The sequence below is a fragment of the Salvelinus alpinus genome, chromosome 4 (genome assembly GCF_045679555.1).
Source record: "Salvelinus alpinus chromosome 4, SLU_Salpinus.1, whole genome shotgun sequence".
NCBI classification, from domain to species: domain Eukaryota; kingdom Metazoa; phylum Chordata; class Actinopteri; order Salmoniformes; family Salmonidae; genus Salvelinus; species Salvelinus alpinus.
This window is the reverse complement of record NC_092089.1, coordinates 83,184,791-83,201,913: the sequence shown is the minus strand read 5'-3', so window position 1 is coordinate 83,201,913 and position 17,123 is coordinate 83,184,791. Positions and strand designations below refer to the sequence as shown.

Genomic DNA, 17,123 nt, shown 5'->3' with positions numbered 1-17,123 from the left:
CCTCTTTTCAGTTTGCTGCAGCTAGCGACTGGAACAAGCTGCAAAAAACACTCGAACTGGACTTCGTTTGAATGAATTTGGCAGTACATTCAACCGGCCTCACAACCGCAGACCACTGTAACCAAGCCACCCCAGGACCTCCACATCCGGCTTCTTCGTCTGTTGGATTGTCAGAGTAGAGGGAGGGGGTGTACTGAGGATTATTTCTGTCTGTAATAAAGCCCTTTTGTGGGGAAAAGTAATTCTGATTGGCTGGGCCTGGATCCCCAGTGGGTGGGCCTATGCCCTCCCAGGCCCACCAAGGGCTGCACAGGCATGTGAAATCCATAGATTAGGGCCATTGAATTGATTTCAATTGACTGATTTCCTTCTGTGAACTGTAACTCAGTAAAATATTTGAAATTAAATATTTGAAATTGTTGCATGTTGCGTTTTATTTTTGTTCAGGTAACTTTTTTTATGCACAGGATTTGAGGTCATTGCTAGAAAGCATGAAACGCAATCTAAATTTTTCGCGCCACCGATGACGTAATATTCTAGTTTGTTGAATCATGTGACCACTGCATCGCCGCACTTTTCGCGCCACAGTGAAGCCACGCCTTTCGTAATAGAAATACGCGTTTTGATTGGAGCACGCAGACGACAGACTCGCGCCAGTTTTTGCAGTTGGACCTCCAATTTGTTGTCTCCCGGTGCAGAAAGGACGTTGTTAAAAAAAATATATAATAACTGATAAGTTACTTAATATATTTGGGTTTAAGTCAAACCACAGTACTCAACTATTCGAAAATCATGGCTCCTAAGGATTACTTGGCTGAGAAAGGTATGTTTTTTTTAACAAGCTTGCTGAAGTTAGCTAGCGCGTTAACGTCAGACACGTTCATTTTGATAATGGAGGCTAGTAGCATGCTCACTCATAACTACGTCTGAGCAACAATTAATGTAAGAACATGCAATTGGACTTTAGAATGACTTGATAAATAGCTTGCCAACCAACATTTTTGGGGTAAGTTGGGGTTGACTAGCTAACGTTAATCGGTTAACGTTACTTTATGGTCTTTCTGTCTGCTCAGCCAAGAAGCCAACTGAGTTAATATCTAACAATTTACTAACATATAAACTGTTCAGGCTTGGCCGCCCCTACCCAAATAAAGGAGCCTAAAGTTACGTTTAAGGACCATCGCTACATGTTCTGTTTAAAGTCTGGCTCTTGAAGCCAAAATAGACACCTACTCATTTTAAACGGGAATCGATTCTTAATTGCGGTAACGTTGCTGTTATAGAAACAAATACACCTACTTTGATATCACAATTCCACAAATGCAATATACACACGTAATGTACAATGTTGACAGTATTTTAGTGACAACAAGTTTGTGACGTCCGTCTTCCGTTTAAACTCGGGTGATCGGAGACGCAGATAGCAAAGGTTTGCTAATTAGTACAGGTAGTCGACGTTTTTATGCTTCCAAAACCGTACCGCAAAAGATGCGTGTTAACTTTAAAGCCGAGCGTCGGGGCTCTTCACCAAACTCCCCTGTACAGAACTGGTCGTGATCACTGGCTGTCTCCCCGTGCACAACACCATCTGGCTAATTGTGAAGTTGTTTAGGTAGTTAAAATGTTGGACAATGATACCGGTTAGGGATTGCTACAGGGTGGCTTGCATGCTACCAAGCTAAACGTATATATTTTTTAACTAGCTTCAATTCTCAGTAACCCGGATGGAACTCAAGAGGACAAAGAATTACGCGCGAGGAGCACATGGTCTAGGGGCGTAGAAAGACAATGCTAGGGGTTGCACTCATAGTGAACGATAACTCACCAATACTACGAAATTGATTCAGTCAAAGAAGTGTTAATAATTTGTGTACATTTCATTTGCGCAATTTGATAGTGGAGTGGAATAAATGGCTTGCCAGTGGCTAGTTAGCAATCCACACGCATTTTCACCAACGATACCCTTCTCATCCGCGGGAATGGGCTGTTCTTTGTTACAGGCAGCTGCAAGTATGGGCGTCATGATGTTTGTCGGTTGCTAGCTACTGCTGGTCTAAAGTCCAGGCTAACGTAACGGTGAATTCGACCACAGCGCGTCAATACACTGGTATTGAAACGAAGTTATGTTTTGAAGCAATAACCAACTCAATCCATCAGTTAAATTGGGACTATTTTATGAGTGATGGTATAGCGGAGGATTTCTCTGAGTGACCAGGCTCAAAGCCATGTGCTGCTTTGTTTACAAAAACATTCCAAATGCAGAATGTTTAATTTTGTGCTCTACTAAGAAAGTAAGTGAAATATGCATATTGTGTAGCTAGAGATTGGTTTTGTTTTGACGTGTCTAAAATACAGAATGTTTCACATTTTGAGGTGGGGGTTATTTTCCCAAAAACGAACAACAGCGTTTTTGTTGTGTGAGTGCACTGCTAACCTAACCTGTAACGTTAAATCATTGGTTACATTGTTGTAAAGGTTTGAACACATCCACAAATTTGGAAAACATATGACGCCCACATCCGAGTTAAAGGGACAGTACTTCAATGACTCATCATGTGGGATGCGTTGTTAAAGTGGCTCATCAGAGGACAACACAGCTTGCAGTATGTAGGCCCTGGACTCCAATGATGGCAATTTTCTAACGTTAAACCCCACACAAATGTATACATCTCATTACCTGAATTGTATTGACACTGAAAACAATTAATTGTGGATGGTGAACTAAATTAGATTGTTCACTCAGTTTGACACAAGTTCCCCAGTTCAGACCCAGGCTATACTCTACCTGTAATATTCATAGCATTCAATGTACACTGTTAAATACACTGTTCTCTCTTTCCCGCAGAGAAATGCAAGAAGTTCCTTCAAGAGTTTTACAGTGAGGATGACAATGGAAAGAAGGTCTTCAAATATGGAGCTCAGCTTGTGAGTATGGCACTGACTTTCATGATCCTGTTTTTTCTGTAATTTGTCACGCCAGTCCTTTGTCATTTGTAATTTAAAGTCCATGATATAATATGATAAATGGTTTTAAACCATGTGGTGGGTAAAGTATTATGGAGAAAGTACTCAAAGTGAAAAACAAATTATCAAAGTATGTGTCGGGGCGAGCCTGACGGCCAACATCTTCCTCCCCTGCCAACCCACTGAATGGTTGAGTCAAAAGGCACAGTAATACATTGCATTATTTTGAAGAAGAGAACCTGAAAGCTGAAACTTGTTGGTTCTACTCTGCAATAAATAAGAGAGGTGGTGGCAGTGACCCTTTGACCAATGACTGATGGGCAGGAACTGTTGTCGTTGTTTGCAGAAAGGGCTGTGCAACATCTGTGCTAGGCCACAAATCAAAATATTCTACTGTCTCTGATAGCAGTCCTGTTTTCTGTAGGTTGCCTTGTCCCACAGGGAGCAGGTGGCTTTGCAAGTGGACCTGGACGATGTGGCCGAGGAGGACCCAGAGTTGGTGGAGAGCATCTGTGAGAACGCCAAACGCTACATGGGCCTGTTCGCCGATGCCGTCCACGAGCTGCTGCCAGAGTACCGTGAGAGAGAGGTATTTTTTTAGCTGCATTAATACAAACGTGCTCATTTAAGACATCTGTCCTGCTTGACTTGGATATTGATTCTGATCAGGCAGTTGCTAATTGTTAGTTTTAAGGATGAAATAACCTGTAAAACATTGAGTCTGAGACTTAACTGCACCGATACCCATCTCTTCTTTCACCCAGGTGGTGGCCAAGGATTCCCTGGATGTGTACATTGAGCATAGGCTGATGATGGAGCAGAGAGGTCACGACACCGCAGACACAAGGGATCCTCGCAACCAGTACCCAGCAGAGCTCATGAGGAGATTGTGAGTTCACTTAGCTAGCATGTTTGCCGTTGTCTCCGAGTTGGAACTGGACATGAACCTGGATGAATTACTTAGAAAAGTGAAAACTGGTATATAGTACTAGTCAAGTTTGGACACCTACTCATTCAGGGGTTTTTCTTTATTTGTGCCATTTTTGTGTGTTTTTATAATTATAGTGAAGACATCAACTATGAAATAACACATGGAATCATGTATTATCCAAAAAAGTGTTAAACAAATGAAAAATGTTGCAATTCTTCAAAGTAGCCACCCGTTGCCTTGATGACAGCTTTGTACACGCTTGGCATTCTCTCAACCAGCTTCATGAGGTAGTCACCTGGAACGCATTTCAATTAACAGGTGTGCCTTGTTAAAAGTTAATTTGTAGAATTTCCTATTGCGTTTGAACAAATCAGTTGTGTTGTGACAAGGTAGGGGTGGTATATAGAAGATGGCCCTATTTGGTAAAGGACCAAGTCCATATTATGGCAAGAACAGCTCAAATAAGCGAAGATAAACAACAGTCCATTACTTTAAGACCTGATGGTCAGTCAATTCGGAAAATGTCAAGAAATGTCAAAAAGTTGATTGAATTGCTGTCGCAAAATCCATCAAGCGCTATAATGAAATTGGTTCTCATGGGGACCGCCACAGGAAAGGAAGACTCACTGTTACCTCTGCTGCAGAGGATACGTTCATTAGAGTTACCAGGCTCAGAAATTGCAGCCCAAAGAAATGCTTCAGAGTTCAAGTAACAGATACATCTCAACATCAACTTTTCAGAGGAGACTGCATGAATCAGGTCTTCATGGTCGAATTGCTGCAAAGAAACATTACTAAAGGGCACCAATAAGAGGACTTGCTTGTGCCAAGAAACACAAGCAATTGGACATTAGACCTGTGGAAATTTGTCCATGTGGGATTTTTGGTTCCAACCGCTGTGTGTTTGTGAGACTCCCGAGTAGGTGAACAAATGATCTCTGCATGTGTGGTTCCCACAGTGAAGTGTGGAGGTGCGTTGCTGGTGACACTGTCTGTGACTTATTTAGAATTCAAGGCACGCTTAACCAGCATGGCTACCACAGCATTCTGCAGCGACACGCCATCCCATCTGGTTTGCGCTTAGTGGGACAGTCATTTTGTTTTCAACAGGACAATGACCCAATACACCTTCAGGCTGTGTAAGGACTATTTGACCCGTGAAGGAGAGTGATGGAGTGCTGCATCAGGTGACCTGGCCTCCACAATCACTTGACCTCAACCCAATTGCGATGGTTTGGTATGAGTTGGACCGCAAAATGAAGGAAAAGCAGCCAACAAGTGCTCAGCATATTTGGAAACTCCTTCAAGACTGTTGGAAAAGCATTCCAAGTGACGCTGGTTGAGAGAATGCTAAGTGTGCAAAGCTGTCATCAAGGCAAAGGGTGACTACTTTTAAGAATCTCAAATATAAAATAAATACTTTTTTGGTTACTACATGATTCCATATGTGTTATTTCATAGTTTTGATGTCTTCACTATTCTACAATGTAGAAAATAGTAAAAATAAAGAAACCCTTGCATGAGTAGGTGTCAACTTTTGACTGGTTGTGTATATCAAAAAGTATTCTTATTTTGACTGGATGCATGTTCTACTAGATACATGCCATGCCCATTCATCTCATGATGGCTGATTTGCGTATTTGGGCAACAAAGAATAACAATTATTGCATTCCCTCTGATCTCGCTCTCTCTCTCAGTGAGCTCTACTTCAAACCGCCCAGCACTGCCAAACCCAAAGTGGTCCGTGATGTCCGTGCAGACAGCATTGGCCAGTTGGTGACAGTTAGGGGCATCGTGACCCGTGCCACTGAGGTCAAGCCCATGATGGCAGTTGCCACTTACACCTGTGACCAGTGTGGCGCAGAGACTTACCAGCCGGTAAGCAATTGGCGTCTTATTGCACCAACTTGTCAAGGAAAGGAGATGAATTATATAATTAATTGACTTGATCTCATGGCTGGGTAAATGCATTAACCTCTCTGGGATCGTTCGGGATGTGAGCCTCCCACCTCGCCTACAGCCAGTGAAATTGCAAGGCACCAAATTCAAACAACAGAAATCTCATAATTAAAATTCCTCAAACATACAAGTATTATGCACCATTTTAAAGAAACTTGTTGTAAATCCAGCCACAGTGTCCGATGTCAAAAAGGCTTTACGACGAAAGCACACCAAACGATTGTTAGGTCAGTACCTAGTCACAGAAAAACGCAGCCATTTTCCCAGCCAAAGAGAGGAGTCACAAAAAGCAGAAATAGAGATAAAATGAATCACTAACCTTTGATGATCTTCATCAGATGACACTCATAGGACTTCATGTTACACAATACATGTATGTTTTGTTCGATAAAGTTCATATTTATATCCAAAAATCTGTTTACATTGGCGCGTTATGTTCAGTAGTTCCAAAACATCCGGTGATTTTGCAGAGAGCCACATCAATTTACAGAAATACTCATAATAAACATTGCTAAAAGATACAAGTGTTATGCATGGGATTTTAGATCCACTTCTCCTTAATGCAACCGCTGTGTCAGATTTCAAAAAAGCTTTACCGAAAAAGCACACCATGCAATAATCTGAGTACAGCGCTCAGACAACAAAACAAGCCATACAGATATTCGCCATGCTGTGGAGTCACCAGAAGTCAGATATAGCATTATAAATATTCACTTACCTTTGATGATCTTCATCAGAATGCACTCCCAGGAATCCCAGTTCCACAAAAAAAATTGATTTGTTCGATAAAGTCCATCATTTATGTCCAAATACCTCCTTTTTGTTTGCGCGTTTAGTACACAATCCAAACTCACGAGGCGCGGGCAAGTCCAGGTGAAATTTCAGATGAAAAGTCATATTACCGTTCGTAGAAACATGTCAAACGAAGTATAGAATCAATCTTTAGGATGTTTTTAAAATAAATCTTCAATAATGTTTCAACCGAGAATTCCTTTGTCTGTAGACATGCGATGGAACGCAGCTAACTCTCACGTGAGCAGCTCATGCAAGACCCCTGACTCAATCAGCTCCCATTCCTTCACAGTAGAAGCATCAAACAAGGTTCTAAAGACTGACATCTAGTGGAAGCCTTAGGAAGTGCAATTGGACCAAATTTACACTATCTTGGATAGGCAAAGAGTTGTAAAACTACAAACCTCAGATTTCCCACTTCCTGGTTGGATTTTTTCTCAGGTTTTTGCCTGCCATATGAGTTCTGTTATACTCAGACATCATTCAAACAGTTTTAGAAACTTCAGAGTGTTTTCTATACAAATCTACTAATTATATGTATATTCTAGCTTTTAGGACTGAGTAGCAGGCAGTTTACTCTGGGTATCTTTTTATCCAAGCTACTCAATACTGCCCCCTGTCCCAAAGAAGTTAAAGTTTGTAGAAACATGTCAAATGATGTATATAATCAATCTTTAGGATGTTATCATAAATCTTCAATAATATTCCAACTGGACAATTCCGTTGTCATTAGAAAGGAAAGGGAACGAGCGTCGTGCTCACGGCCAAGCGCGAGACTAAACTAATGTCTTTCAGCTTGACCACTTGTTGAAACAGCTCTTATTCAATCCCCTTTCACAATACAAGCCTGAAACAACTTCTAAAGACGGTTGACATCTACTGGAAGCCTTAGGAAGTGCAATCTGACCTTACAGACACAGGATATTGGATAGGCAATCACTTAAAAAAAAAAAACTACAAACCTCAGATTTCCCACTTCCTGGTTGGATTTTTCTCAGGTTTTTGTATGCATTATATGCATATCTTAGCTTCTGGGCATGAGTAACAGGCAATTTACTCTGGGCACGCTTTTAATCCAAACTTCCCAATGCTGCCCCCTATCCCAATGAAGTTAAACACTGTCTGGTACAGAAACATTTCAGTTCTCTTGGTTCCTTTCCTCATGCTAACCCAGACCCCTCCCTGTCTTATCAGATTCAATCCCCCACATTCATGCCCCTCATCATGTGTCCCAGTCAAGAGTGTGTCACCAACAAGTCAGGCGGCCGCCTCTACCTGCAGACCCGAGGCTCAAAGTTCGTCAAGTTTCAGGAACTGCGCATACAGGAACACGTAAGGACCTTTGACTAAGGAATCTGAAATGCAGCAACACGTTCAAATCATGTAGCTCTCCGGCGTGAGAAGTTGAAGGCAAATAAACAAGCACAAGTCAGACTAAGTCTTACTTTGTGCTGGTTTGAATCCCTAACTAACCCGTGCCTCCATCCATCTCCAGAGTGACCAGGTTCCTGTGGGAAACATCCCCAGGAGCATGACCATCTACACCCGCGGGGAGAACACACGCGTGGCCCAGCCTGGAGACCACGTGGCTATCGCCGGCGTCTTCCTCCCTCTGCTGCGCACTGGCTTCAGACAGGCTGTCCAAGTGAGTGCACTCAAACGCGTTACAAAACCTTTTTTGAGAATTATCCTAAAGTTTAACAACATTACATACTGTAAGTTGGAGGAAAACTGGAATTTTACTCTACCTGTGACTTGGCTGAGATGTAAAGTTAGACTTGTTGAAGTTAGAACGGCCCATAGGGCAGGAGGTTGTTTCTGTAACCTTAGGCTACAGATGTACAACTACATCCCCTGGACAGCAGGCTACTTGGCTGGCTTAGAGGTGCCGTAGTTTTTTTATTTAACTAATTAAGTCCGTTAAGAAGAAATTATAATTTACAATGATGGGCCAATTGTGCGCCGCCCTATGGGTCTCCCAATCATGGCTGGATATGATACAGCCTGGATTCGAACCAGGGACTGTAGTGAAGCCTCTTGCACTGAGTTGCAATGCCTTCGACCGCTGCGCCACTCTGGAGTTGTAATTTGTCTGTCTGTTTCTCTCCCTCTCAGGGTCTGCTTTCAGAGACGTACCTGGAGTCCCACAGCATCACTCTAATGAACAAGACCGAGGATGATGAGCTGGGCACAGCAGAGCTGAGTGAGGAAGAGCTGCGCCAGATCACAGGTTCTTAATCTTTTCAGTGATCACAGATCAATGTTGGCAGTATTATGAAGCTTCTCAGTGTTGCTTAAATGTTTCCTGTCTTTTTGGATCTGCCAACAGTGTTTTGGGACTGTGGGTTGTTTTCAGACCTTTCTCATGCTGTTTATCCAAGAGGATGTTCTGACGTGAATGGACTGAGTGTAACTGAATAGTTTGGTTCATGCGCTCCTCTCTTACTTACAGAGGAAGATTTCTATGAGAAGCTTGCTGGCTCCATTGCTCCTGAGATTTTTGGCCATGAAGATGTGAAGAAGGCTCTGCTGCTGCTCCTGGTTGGAGGAGTGCAGCAGGCCCCCAAGGGTATGAAGATCAGAGGTGAGTGCAATAAAACCCTTCCACTGCCCTGTAACATTGTCCATTTAAAATGGCTGCTTTGGCTTTCATTTGAGTTAACTGGAGTTTTGGGATGTTTTACTAATGACCCTGTTTGGCTCCTTTCAGGCAACATAAACATCTGTCTGATGGGAGACCCAGGAGTAGCCAAGTCCCAACTGCTGTCATACATTGACCGCCTGGCTCCTCGCAGTAAGTACAATCTTCTGGAACTATCTGAAATATTTCTTCATGTCTCCATTTTTCACTGGTCCCAGGTCACACAACTGGTGAAAGCAACATGCTAAATGGCCTACTGGAAATTGACTAAAAGGTTTACACCCTTTTGCACAGTTGTTGGATTAATATGTAAGAAAAGTGAGGTCCTAAATTGTATTCAAGTAGATAAATGGTTTAAAGATTGTATTTGTGCTCCTGACATCATGGGCCTAGCCATGACCATTCCCCCTGACCCCCTCCAGGCCAGTATACAACGGGTCGAGGTTCCTCTGGCGTGGGGCTGACGGCAGCGGTGATGCGTGACCCCCTCACCGGGGAGATGACCCTGGAGGGTGGCGCACTGGTGCTGGCCGACCAGGGTGTCTGCTGCATCGACGAGTTTGACAAGATGGCAGATGCCGATCGCACAGCCATCCACGAGGTGATGGAGCAGCAGACCATCTCCATTGCCAAGGTGAGCTTTCTCCTTACCAAAGCCATATCTGTTTGGCAACTAACACTTTAGTTGTGTAAGGCTATTCATGGGTGGTTTTAACAAAGGAGAACTGACAAGATTTTCTACCTGTACCCCTACAGCAGGTTGGCGTTTGTCTTCCAGCTTGTCCTGGAGACGGAGCTGAGTGATTTTCCCCTTAGATGGGCCAGCTGCGAAGTTGAATTTGGCTATATTGTAAAATTTCATGAAAACCAAAAATGCTAATTGAAGGTTATGCGTTAGGGTTAGGTTTGACTTTGTAGTATTACCAGCTAGTGAACACTGCAGAGTTGCATCCGGAACAAGATTCATGATGAATAACACTAACCTGCCTCAAGAAGACAACATAGAACATGACAGTCTCAACACTGAGCTTTTCCCCTACTCAATGAGAATTGGGATTGACTATTATCCTGGTATTTTACAAATGTTCCATCTAGGGTACGCCGGTCTTTCCCTCCAAAACCGGAAGTGTCATTCAAAAGCATATAAATGTCTGGATTTGATTAGAACTTACATCAGCATGAACCAATTCAATTCCGTCTTAGGTCAGTTAGGATCACCACTTTATTTTAAGAATGTGAAATGTCAGAATAATAGTAGAGAGAATGATTTATTTCAGCGTTTATTTCTTTCATCACATTCCCAGTGGGTCAGAAGTTTACATACACTCTATTAGAATTTGGTAGCATTGCCTTTAAATTGGATAACTTGAGTGAAACGTTTCAGGTAGCTTCCCACAATAAGTTGGGTGAATTTTGGCCCATTTCTCCTGACAGAGCTGGTGTAACTGAGTCTGGTTTGTAGGCCTCCTTGCGCACACACACTTTTTCAGTTCTGCCCACACATTTTCTGTGGGATGGAGGTCAGGGCTTTGTGATGGCCAATACCTTGACTTTGCTGTCCTTAAGCCATTTTGCCACAACTTTGGAAGTATGCTTGGGGTCACTGTCTATTTGGAAGACCCGTTTGCGACCAAGCTTTAACTTCCTGACTGATGTCTTGAGATGTTGCTTCAATATATCAACACAATTTTCAGAGGAAAAGTACGATCTTTGTCCCCATGTGCAGTTGCAAACTGTAGTCTGGCCTTTTTATGTCGGTTTTGGATCAGTGGCTTCTTCCTTGCTGAGCGGACTTTCAGGTTATGTCGACATAGATTGGAGGCGTACCTGTGGATGTATTTCAAGGCCTACCTTCAAACTCAGTGCCTCTTTGCTTGACATCATGGGGGGAAAAATTACTGTGGTTTTTACCTGGTCTGGAGAACAGTTTTACTGTGGTTATAGATACTTTTGTACCTGTTTCCTCCAGCAATGTCTTTTGCTGTTGTTCTGGGACTGATATGTACTTTTTGCACCAAATTACGTTCATCTGTAGGAGACGGAACGCATCTCCTTCCTGAGCGTTATGATGGCTGCATGCTCCCATGGTGTTTATACTTCAGTACTATTGTTTGTACAAATGAACGTGGTACCTTCAGGGGTTTGGAAGTTGCTCCCAAGGATGAACCAGACTTGTGGAGGTCTACAATTTTTTTTTTGTCCTGCGGTCTTGGCTGATTTCTTTTGATATTCCCATGATGTCAAGCAAAGAGGCACTGAGTTTGAAGGTAGGCCTTGAAATACATCCACAGGTACGCCTCCAATTGACTCAAATGTAAATTAGCCTATCGGAAGCTTCTTACGCCATGTCATAATTTTCTGGAATTTTCTAAGCTGTTTAAAGGCACAGTCAACTTAGTCTATGTAAACTTCTGACCCACTGGAATTGTGATAGTGAAATAATCTCTGTAAACAATTGTTGGAAAAATTACTTGTGTCATGCACAAAGTAGATGTCCTAACCAACTTGCCAAAACGGTAGTTTGTTAACAAGAAATTTGTATGTAACTTCCGACTTCAACTGTACTCTATATGATATAGGCTACTGCACATTACGCACAACAAACAAAAGCTCATAACTGTAGCTAGCTACAGTACATTCTGAAAGTATTCAGACCCCTTTACGTTACAGTATTCTAAAATGTATTAAATGTGATTTTCCCCCTCATCGATCTACACACAATACCCCATAATGACAAAGTAAAAACAGGTTTTTAGAAATGTTTCAATTTTATTTAAAAAAAAAATGCATTTACAAAAGTATTCAAATCCTTTACTCTGTGCTTTGTTGAAGCACCTTTGGTCTTCTTGGGTCTGAATACTTAAGGCACTGTATATGGATGACTTATGAAGCCAGGCACATTGAAGTTGGTCTATTTATTATAGACCTAATTAAGATTTCCTCTCACCTTTAACAATTAAGGCAAGGACTGTTTTCTTGTCTCCTGACTCCGCTGCTGCCTCCGCCGTATTGTTCTCAACACCAATATGCTGGTTAACTTTACTATTATGCTTATAACAACATGGTCTAGGAAAAGGCACCAATTCAACAGTGCACTGATGTTACAGCACTGCTGACAGCGACCACTATCCCAACCAGGGCGAAAGGCTCATGTTTGCAACAAATGCACTATCACAATAATGAAAACAAAATGGGAAAAGAACTGTAGGCTGTTACATCATTACTTATCACCATATGTCAGAGGCATGAAAAATGAGCGAATGGACTTAAACAGGTGGAAGGCATATAGCCTACCAAGATGCATCTCCACACACAACACCACAATATTCTGGCTTAAAAAAATTACTTCACTCACCCCAGTAGCATGGGGGCTATTTAGGTGCGTGCTGATGCTGCCACAGGTAGGGGCGCAAAAAGGCAAGCAGGCAGACGTCAGCTTTGGAGCGGTTGCTGCATAATCACAGGTGGCCAGCAAATGGTGCTGAAAGTAATTAATTTCAACAGTTGTCTTTCGTTTTAATGACTTCACTACAACGAGGGCTTTGTTGGAGCCTTTCTTCCTATATAAAAAAAGTAGGCCTATCAGTTTGACAGATTCAATTATCCATAGATTAGGGCGTAATGAATATATTTCAATTGACTAGTTTCCTTATGTAACATCTGACATTTTCATGATGCGTTTTAATTTTTCTCTGCCATCTAGAACAAGATTATCTTTTTTGGATGCAATTTGAAGAGTTTGAGATTGCGAGTGCTTGCGCTTGTACTTAATTTTATTTTATTAAGCAACGATACTCGGGTGATGGGTTTTATATATTTTAATTGCCGCTGCAAAAGTTTAGTCTTTAGAAATTTCAAAAAAAGGTTAACCCCGAAAGCCAGGTGGAGATGGGTAAATGAAACTTTAAATCTGTCTTTATATTACTGTAGCATAGGCTATGCTGCAGCAAGTGTAGGCCTACCTGTTTACTATGGTGAGATGCGCTCCATACTGAGCATTGATTTATCATGCAGAGGCTGTAGAGAAGCCAGATTTAGACGTCGCATATTATTAACAGTTCCATTTCACACCATGCTGTTCAAATAATTTATTATAATTGACCGGTTTCTGTTATTTATCCTGGTAAAAGGGAGTAGTTTTGTGCTGTAAATCTCTAACCGTGTTCCCGCCATTCAACCCTAAAGAGAATATGGGTGACTGACTCATTCCCTTCCCTGGTCAGGCGGGCATCATGACCTCCCTCAACGCCCGCTGCTCCATCCTGGCAGCCGCCAACCCTGCCTATGGCCGCTACAACCCGCGAAAAACCATAGAGCAGAACATCCAGCTGCCAGCCGCCCTGCTCTCCCGTTTCGACCTGCTGTGGCTCATCCAGGACAAGCCTGACGCGGAGGCCGATCTCCGCCTGGCCCAGCACATCACCTATGTTCACCAGCACTGCCGCCAGCCACCCACTCACTTCACCCCCATCGATATGAAGCTCATGAGGTCAGTGGTAACAGCCTGGTTGACGTATTGCTCTTTGTGGGGCTGGAGGTAAAATAACCAACTATTTAGAAATCATTGACTAGAAATTCCTCTCACATGCATGTTTTAGCTTATGTGACTAATTGTGTGCTCCCTCCAGACGTTACATCTCGCTGTGTAAGAGGCGACAGCCCGTCATACCCGAGTCGCTGGCTGATTACATCACGGCGGCCTACGTGGAGATGAGGAAGGAGGCGCGTGTCAGCAAGGACTGCACCTTCACCTCCGCCCGTACACTCCTGTCCATCCTCCGCCTCTCCACCGCCCTGGTGAGACTTTCACCCCATCCTGAGTACAGGCTCCTACCCTGACTGGGAGCATATTTAGGATGTGGAGCGGTGTAAGAGTGGGTGGTTGGACCGTCTACTACAGCCCAGTTTGTGCTAAAGTGCTTACAGTGCAGGTAGTGGTGATGCCCAGCCTACCCGCAGTATGAGCACTTCTTTCACACGCTGGGCACTAGGTTTTGTGTCTACCTACGCTCATGCCTGCACTGACTGCTCTTTTGAATGACTGCTTCCTGTCCATTAAGACTGGAGGAATGTGATGCTTCTCACTCTGTGGTCTCGTAGCTCCTGGGAGTCAAAAGTGCTGTTTGTGCAGGTAGCTGACTCACCTGCCCTACTGCAAAACCAGCACTTCCCGACACCCCGACTGCACTGTGCTACGTCTGGGTGACCACGAGCGCAAGCCTGCGACTCCACTGGGTGACCCTGTACTTATTGAAAAGGTGCAACCCTTGGTCACCATTTAGAAATGCATTGTTTTATTTAAGCATGGTTAAAAGGTTTGTTTCGGCCTTCATCTGAATAATCGCACAAAAGGGATGGACAAGTTCATATAGAGCATGGGGAAGACTTAGGGAGAACTCTCTCAACTGGTGGTGCTAATGAGAGGTGTGGTAGACTACCGCTTGGTCTTCAGGGGTACGGTGGTCTGTCTCCACTTAGTGATAAAATTCAGAAAAGGGTAAAACGATTGGGAAGACTGGGCAAGCATTTTTCCACTGCAGTCGATATTGATGTAAAACCATTACTGTAAAATACGTCAACAGCATAGGCAAAAAGCACTAACACAACTTATTTAAACAGTTGGTGAGCTCCAATAGCCAATGGGGGGGGCCCTCTACTTCCCCAAATTCTGTCAAATACTACTTCCATGCCCTTTATGGACTTTGTGCTGAATTAATATTGTAGTCAAGCCTGGGTATAGTTAATGTGTTAATCTGTCTGTTTTCTTGTTTGGTCCTAGTCAGCTTTGCAGGGTGGGCAGTCAGCCTGTTTGTAGGAGCAGCTGTGCAAACCCAAGCAAAACTGACTGTGACCAGAACCAGTCGTCGCTTGTTACCTGAGAGCCTTCTACAATACAACCATGGCCTGTACAGCCACCATCACTGTTTTAACAAATCATATTGTGTTGATTGACTGTCAAGCCTCATCCATTGGGAGGGACTAGCTGGTGTTGAGAGGCGGAGACTTGGGCAATTGCCAGCCATTCAAGAGGGCATTGCACTTGTCTCGGTCTGACAGTGCCGGCACAGCGCGACCTACGATGTCTAAAAGACACTAACAGTTGATTATTGCATTTCTTTTTGGTGTGTGTTCTGTGCTGTAGCCTATATAGCTACCTGGTCTGTGGTCTCACGAGCCCCCCTCTCACAGGCCCGTTTGCGGCTGGTGGATGTTGTGGAGAAAGAGGATGTGAACGAGGCGATGAGGCTCATGGAAATGTCCAAGGACTCCCTGCAGGCCGACAAGTCCAGCACCACCAGGTCAGCTCCTCTCCTCTGTGGGAAACTGCCAACAAGGCAGTCCCCGATGACACTGTTACGCATTAATAAGATCTCTGAGTGGATGCCTTTTGGGTGAGGATTGGGTAATAGCAGAGTAGGGGGAAGACTTCAAATGTAATGGGTATTCAGTAGCTATACCAGAAGGTGGTTAAATTCCAGGGTTTTTACTGCCTTTGGTTCACATGACAGTGTGTTTACTGGAGAAGACCTTAAACCCTATAGAAATAAGTGCTTCACCACACGTCCCTGTTGACTTCAAATGTGTTGTCACATACTACTGTGCTCGTCTACCTCGAGGGATTCAAAGGAGTTGATGTAAGTATGTTGCGCTGTATGTTTCAGAAGCAGCAGAGCTATATGGCCAAGTGCATTTGAAGCACAGGTTGGGTCAATGCAATTTTCTGTCCGTTTATTTGGACATTGATTTGTTCCTGTCAAATAGGCATTCCGTTTCTAAACAGACCAGTCGGTAGGCCCTAATTTGTGGGTTTGACCCCAACCCTGATGAAGTTCCACAACTTTGAACCCTCAACCTTTTTTGATCCCGTTGTTTTCCAGAGCCCATCGGCCAGCGGACGTGATCTTCTCCCTGCTGCGCGAGCTGGCCACGGAGGGTGTGAAGGGCCGGGGTGGGTCCGGGGGCCTGGTGCGCATGGCAGAGGCTGAACAGCGGTGTGTTTCCCGTGGCTTCACCCCTGCCCAGTTCCAGGAGGCCCTAGAGGAGTATGAAGAGCTCAACGTGTGGCAAGTCAACCAGGCCCGTACCCGCATAACCTTCGTCTAAAGCAGGGAGGTTTGATTCCGGTCCTAGAGGGCCTGAACACTTTCTGGTATTAATTTTACTCAACTGGTGTCCCTGGTCTGAATTAGTCCCTGATTAGGAGGAGAGGATGAAAACCAGAAGCGTTTCGGCACTCGAGGACTGATGCTGTGTTCCCTTCACCAGCCACAGGCCTTTTTCGCCCAAACCCGGTCAAGGGCTCTGCCTGTGATGAGATGCTTAATGGGTTGTTGACTGTGATGGGACCCCTAAGTGTGTCCCCATCTACACCGTCACAACAAATAATTAAATGCAAACATGCATGGTGGTTCTTGGCTTTGTTTTGCAATGGTTAAATGTTGTTAACTGTGGGATTTTGCTTACTTGGCTATTAAGTGCTTTTTTTAAATGTTTATATGGCTGCTCTCAAATAAAACTCTGTAAATACAATTATTTCATATGAAATCTGTTTGACTCAACCTCTTTTGTATTACATATACAATGGTCATTGGAGTAGGCCTTTAGCTCTTCAGTTAAATCAATGCCTGGAGCTGACATTTTGAGCTTCTGTGTTAACTTTAATATTAGACAACTTTAATATACTTCGGCTATAGGGGAATTAATGGACAATACTTTCAATGCGCTCTTAAATGCTTGTACATTATGAATGTCAGTGTTAATAAATTCATGGCTTAACTTGATTTGTGGCTTGTTACACATTTTGTCTTAACTATTCCTATTGATTTTCAAAACTAT

General features: G+C 43.4%; 1 protein-coding gene across 2 annotated transcripts; it reads left to right on the top strand.

Annotated features, from left to right (window-relative positions):
- Positions 1-638: 638 nt before the first annotated feature.
- mcm7 (minichromosome maintenance complex component 7) lies at positions 639-17,068 on the top strand. 2 transcript variants are annotated; one of them, XM_071399243.1, is made up of 15 exons: positions 639-823; positions 2,846-2,925; positions 3,389-3,553; positions 3,729-3,853; positions 5,593-5,773; positions 7,841-7,978; positions 8,142-8,291; positions 8,762-8,876; positions 9,099-9,230; positions 9,357-9,440; positions 9,710-9,921; positions 13,511-13,776; positions 13,916-14,084; positions 15,477-15,586; positions 16,166-17,068. In XM_071399243.1, the coding sequence occupies exons 1-15, from the start codon at positions 793-795 to the stop codon at positions 16,389-16,391; spliced, it is 2,184 nt and encodes a 727-aa protein (XP_071255344.1). In that variant the 5' UTR covers positions 639-792; the 3' UTR covers positions 16,392-17,068. The 2 variants fall into 2 exon arrangements, with proteins under 2 accessions (XP_071255344.1, XP_071255345.1); XM_071399244.1 differs by lacking the exon at positions 639-823 and adding an exon at positions 2,273-2,291.
- The last annotated feature ends 55 nt before the right edge of the window (positions 17,069-17,123 follow it).

What these genes read in the sequence shown, in the direction of transcription:
- mcm7 (XM_071399243.1), top strand. Translation starts at nt 793, where the DNA reads ATGGCTCCTAAGGATTACTTGGCTGAGAAAG. An exon ending in CAGAGTACCGTGAGAGAGAG is followed by an intron (nt 3,554 to 3,728) that starts GTATTTTTTTAG and finishes TCTTTCACCCAG; the next exon opens with GTGGTGGCCAAGGATTCCCT. An exon ending in AGACCATCTCCATTGCCAAG is followed by an intron (nt 9,922 to 13,510) that starts GTGAGCTTTCTC and finishes TTCCCTGGTCAG; the next exon opens with GCGGGCATCATGACCTCCCT.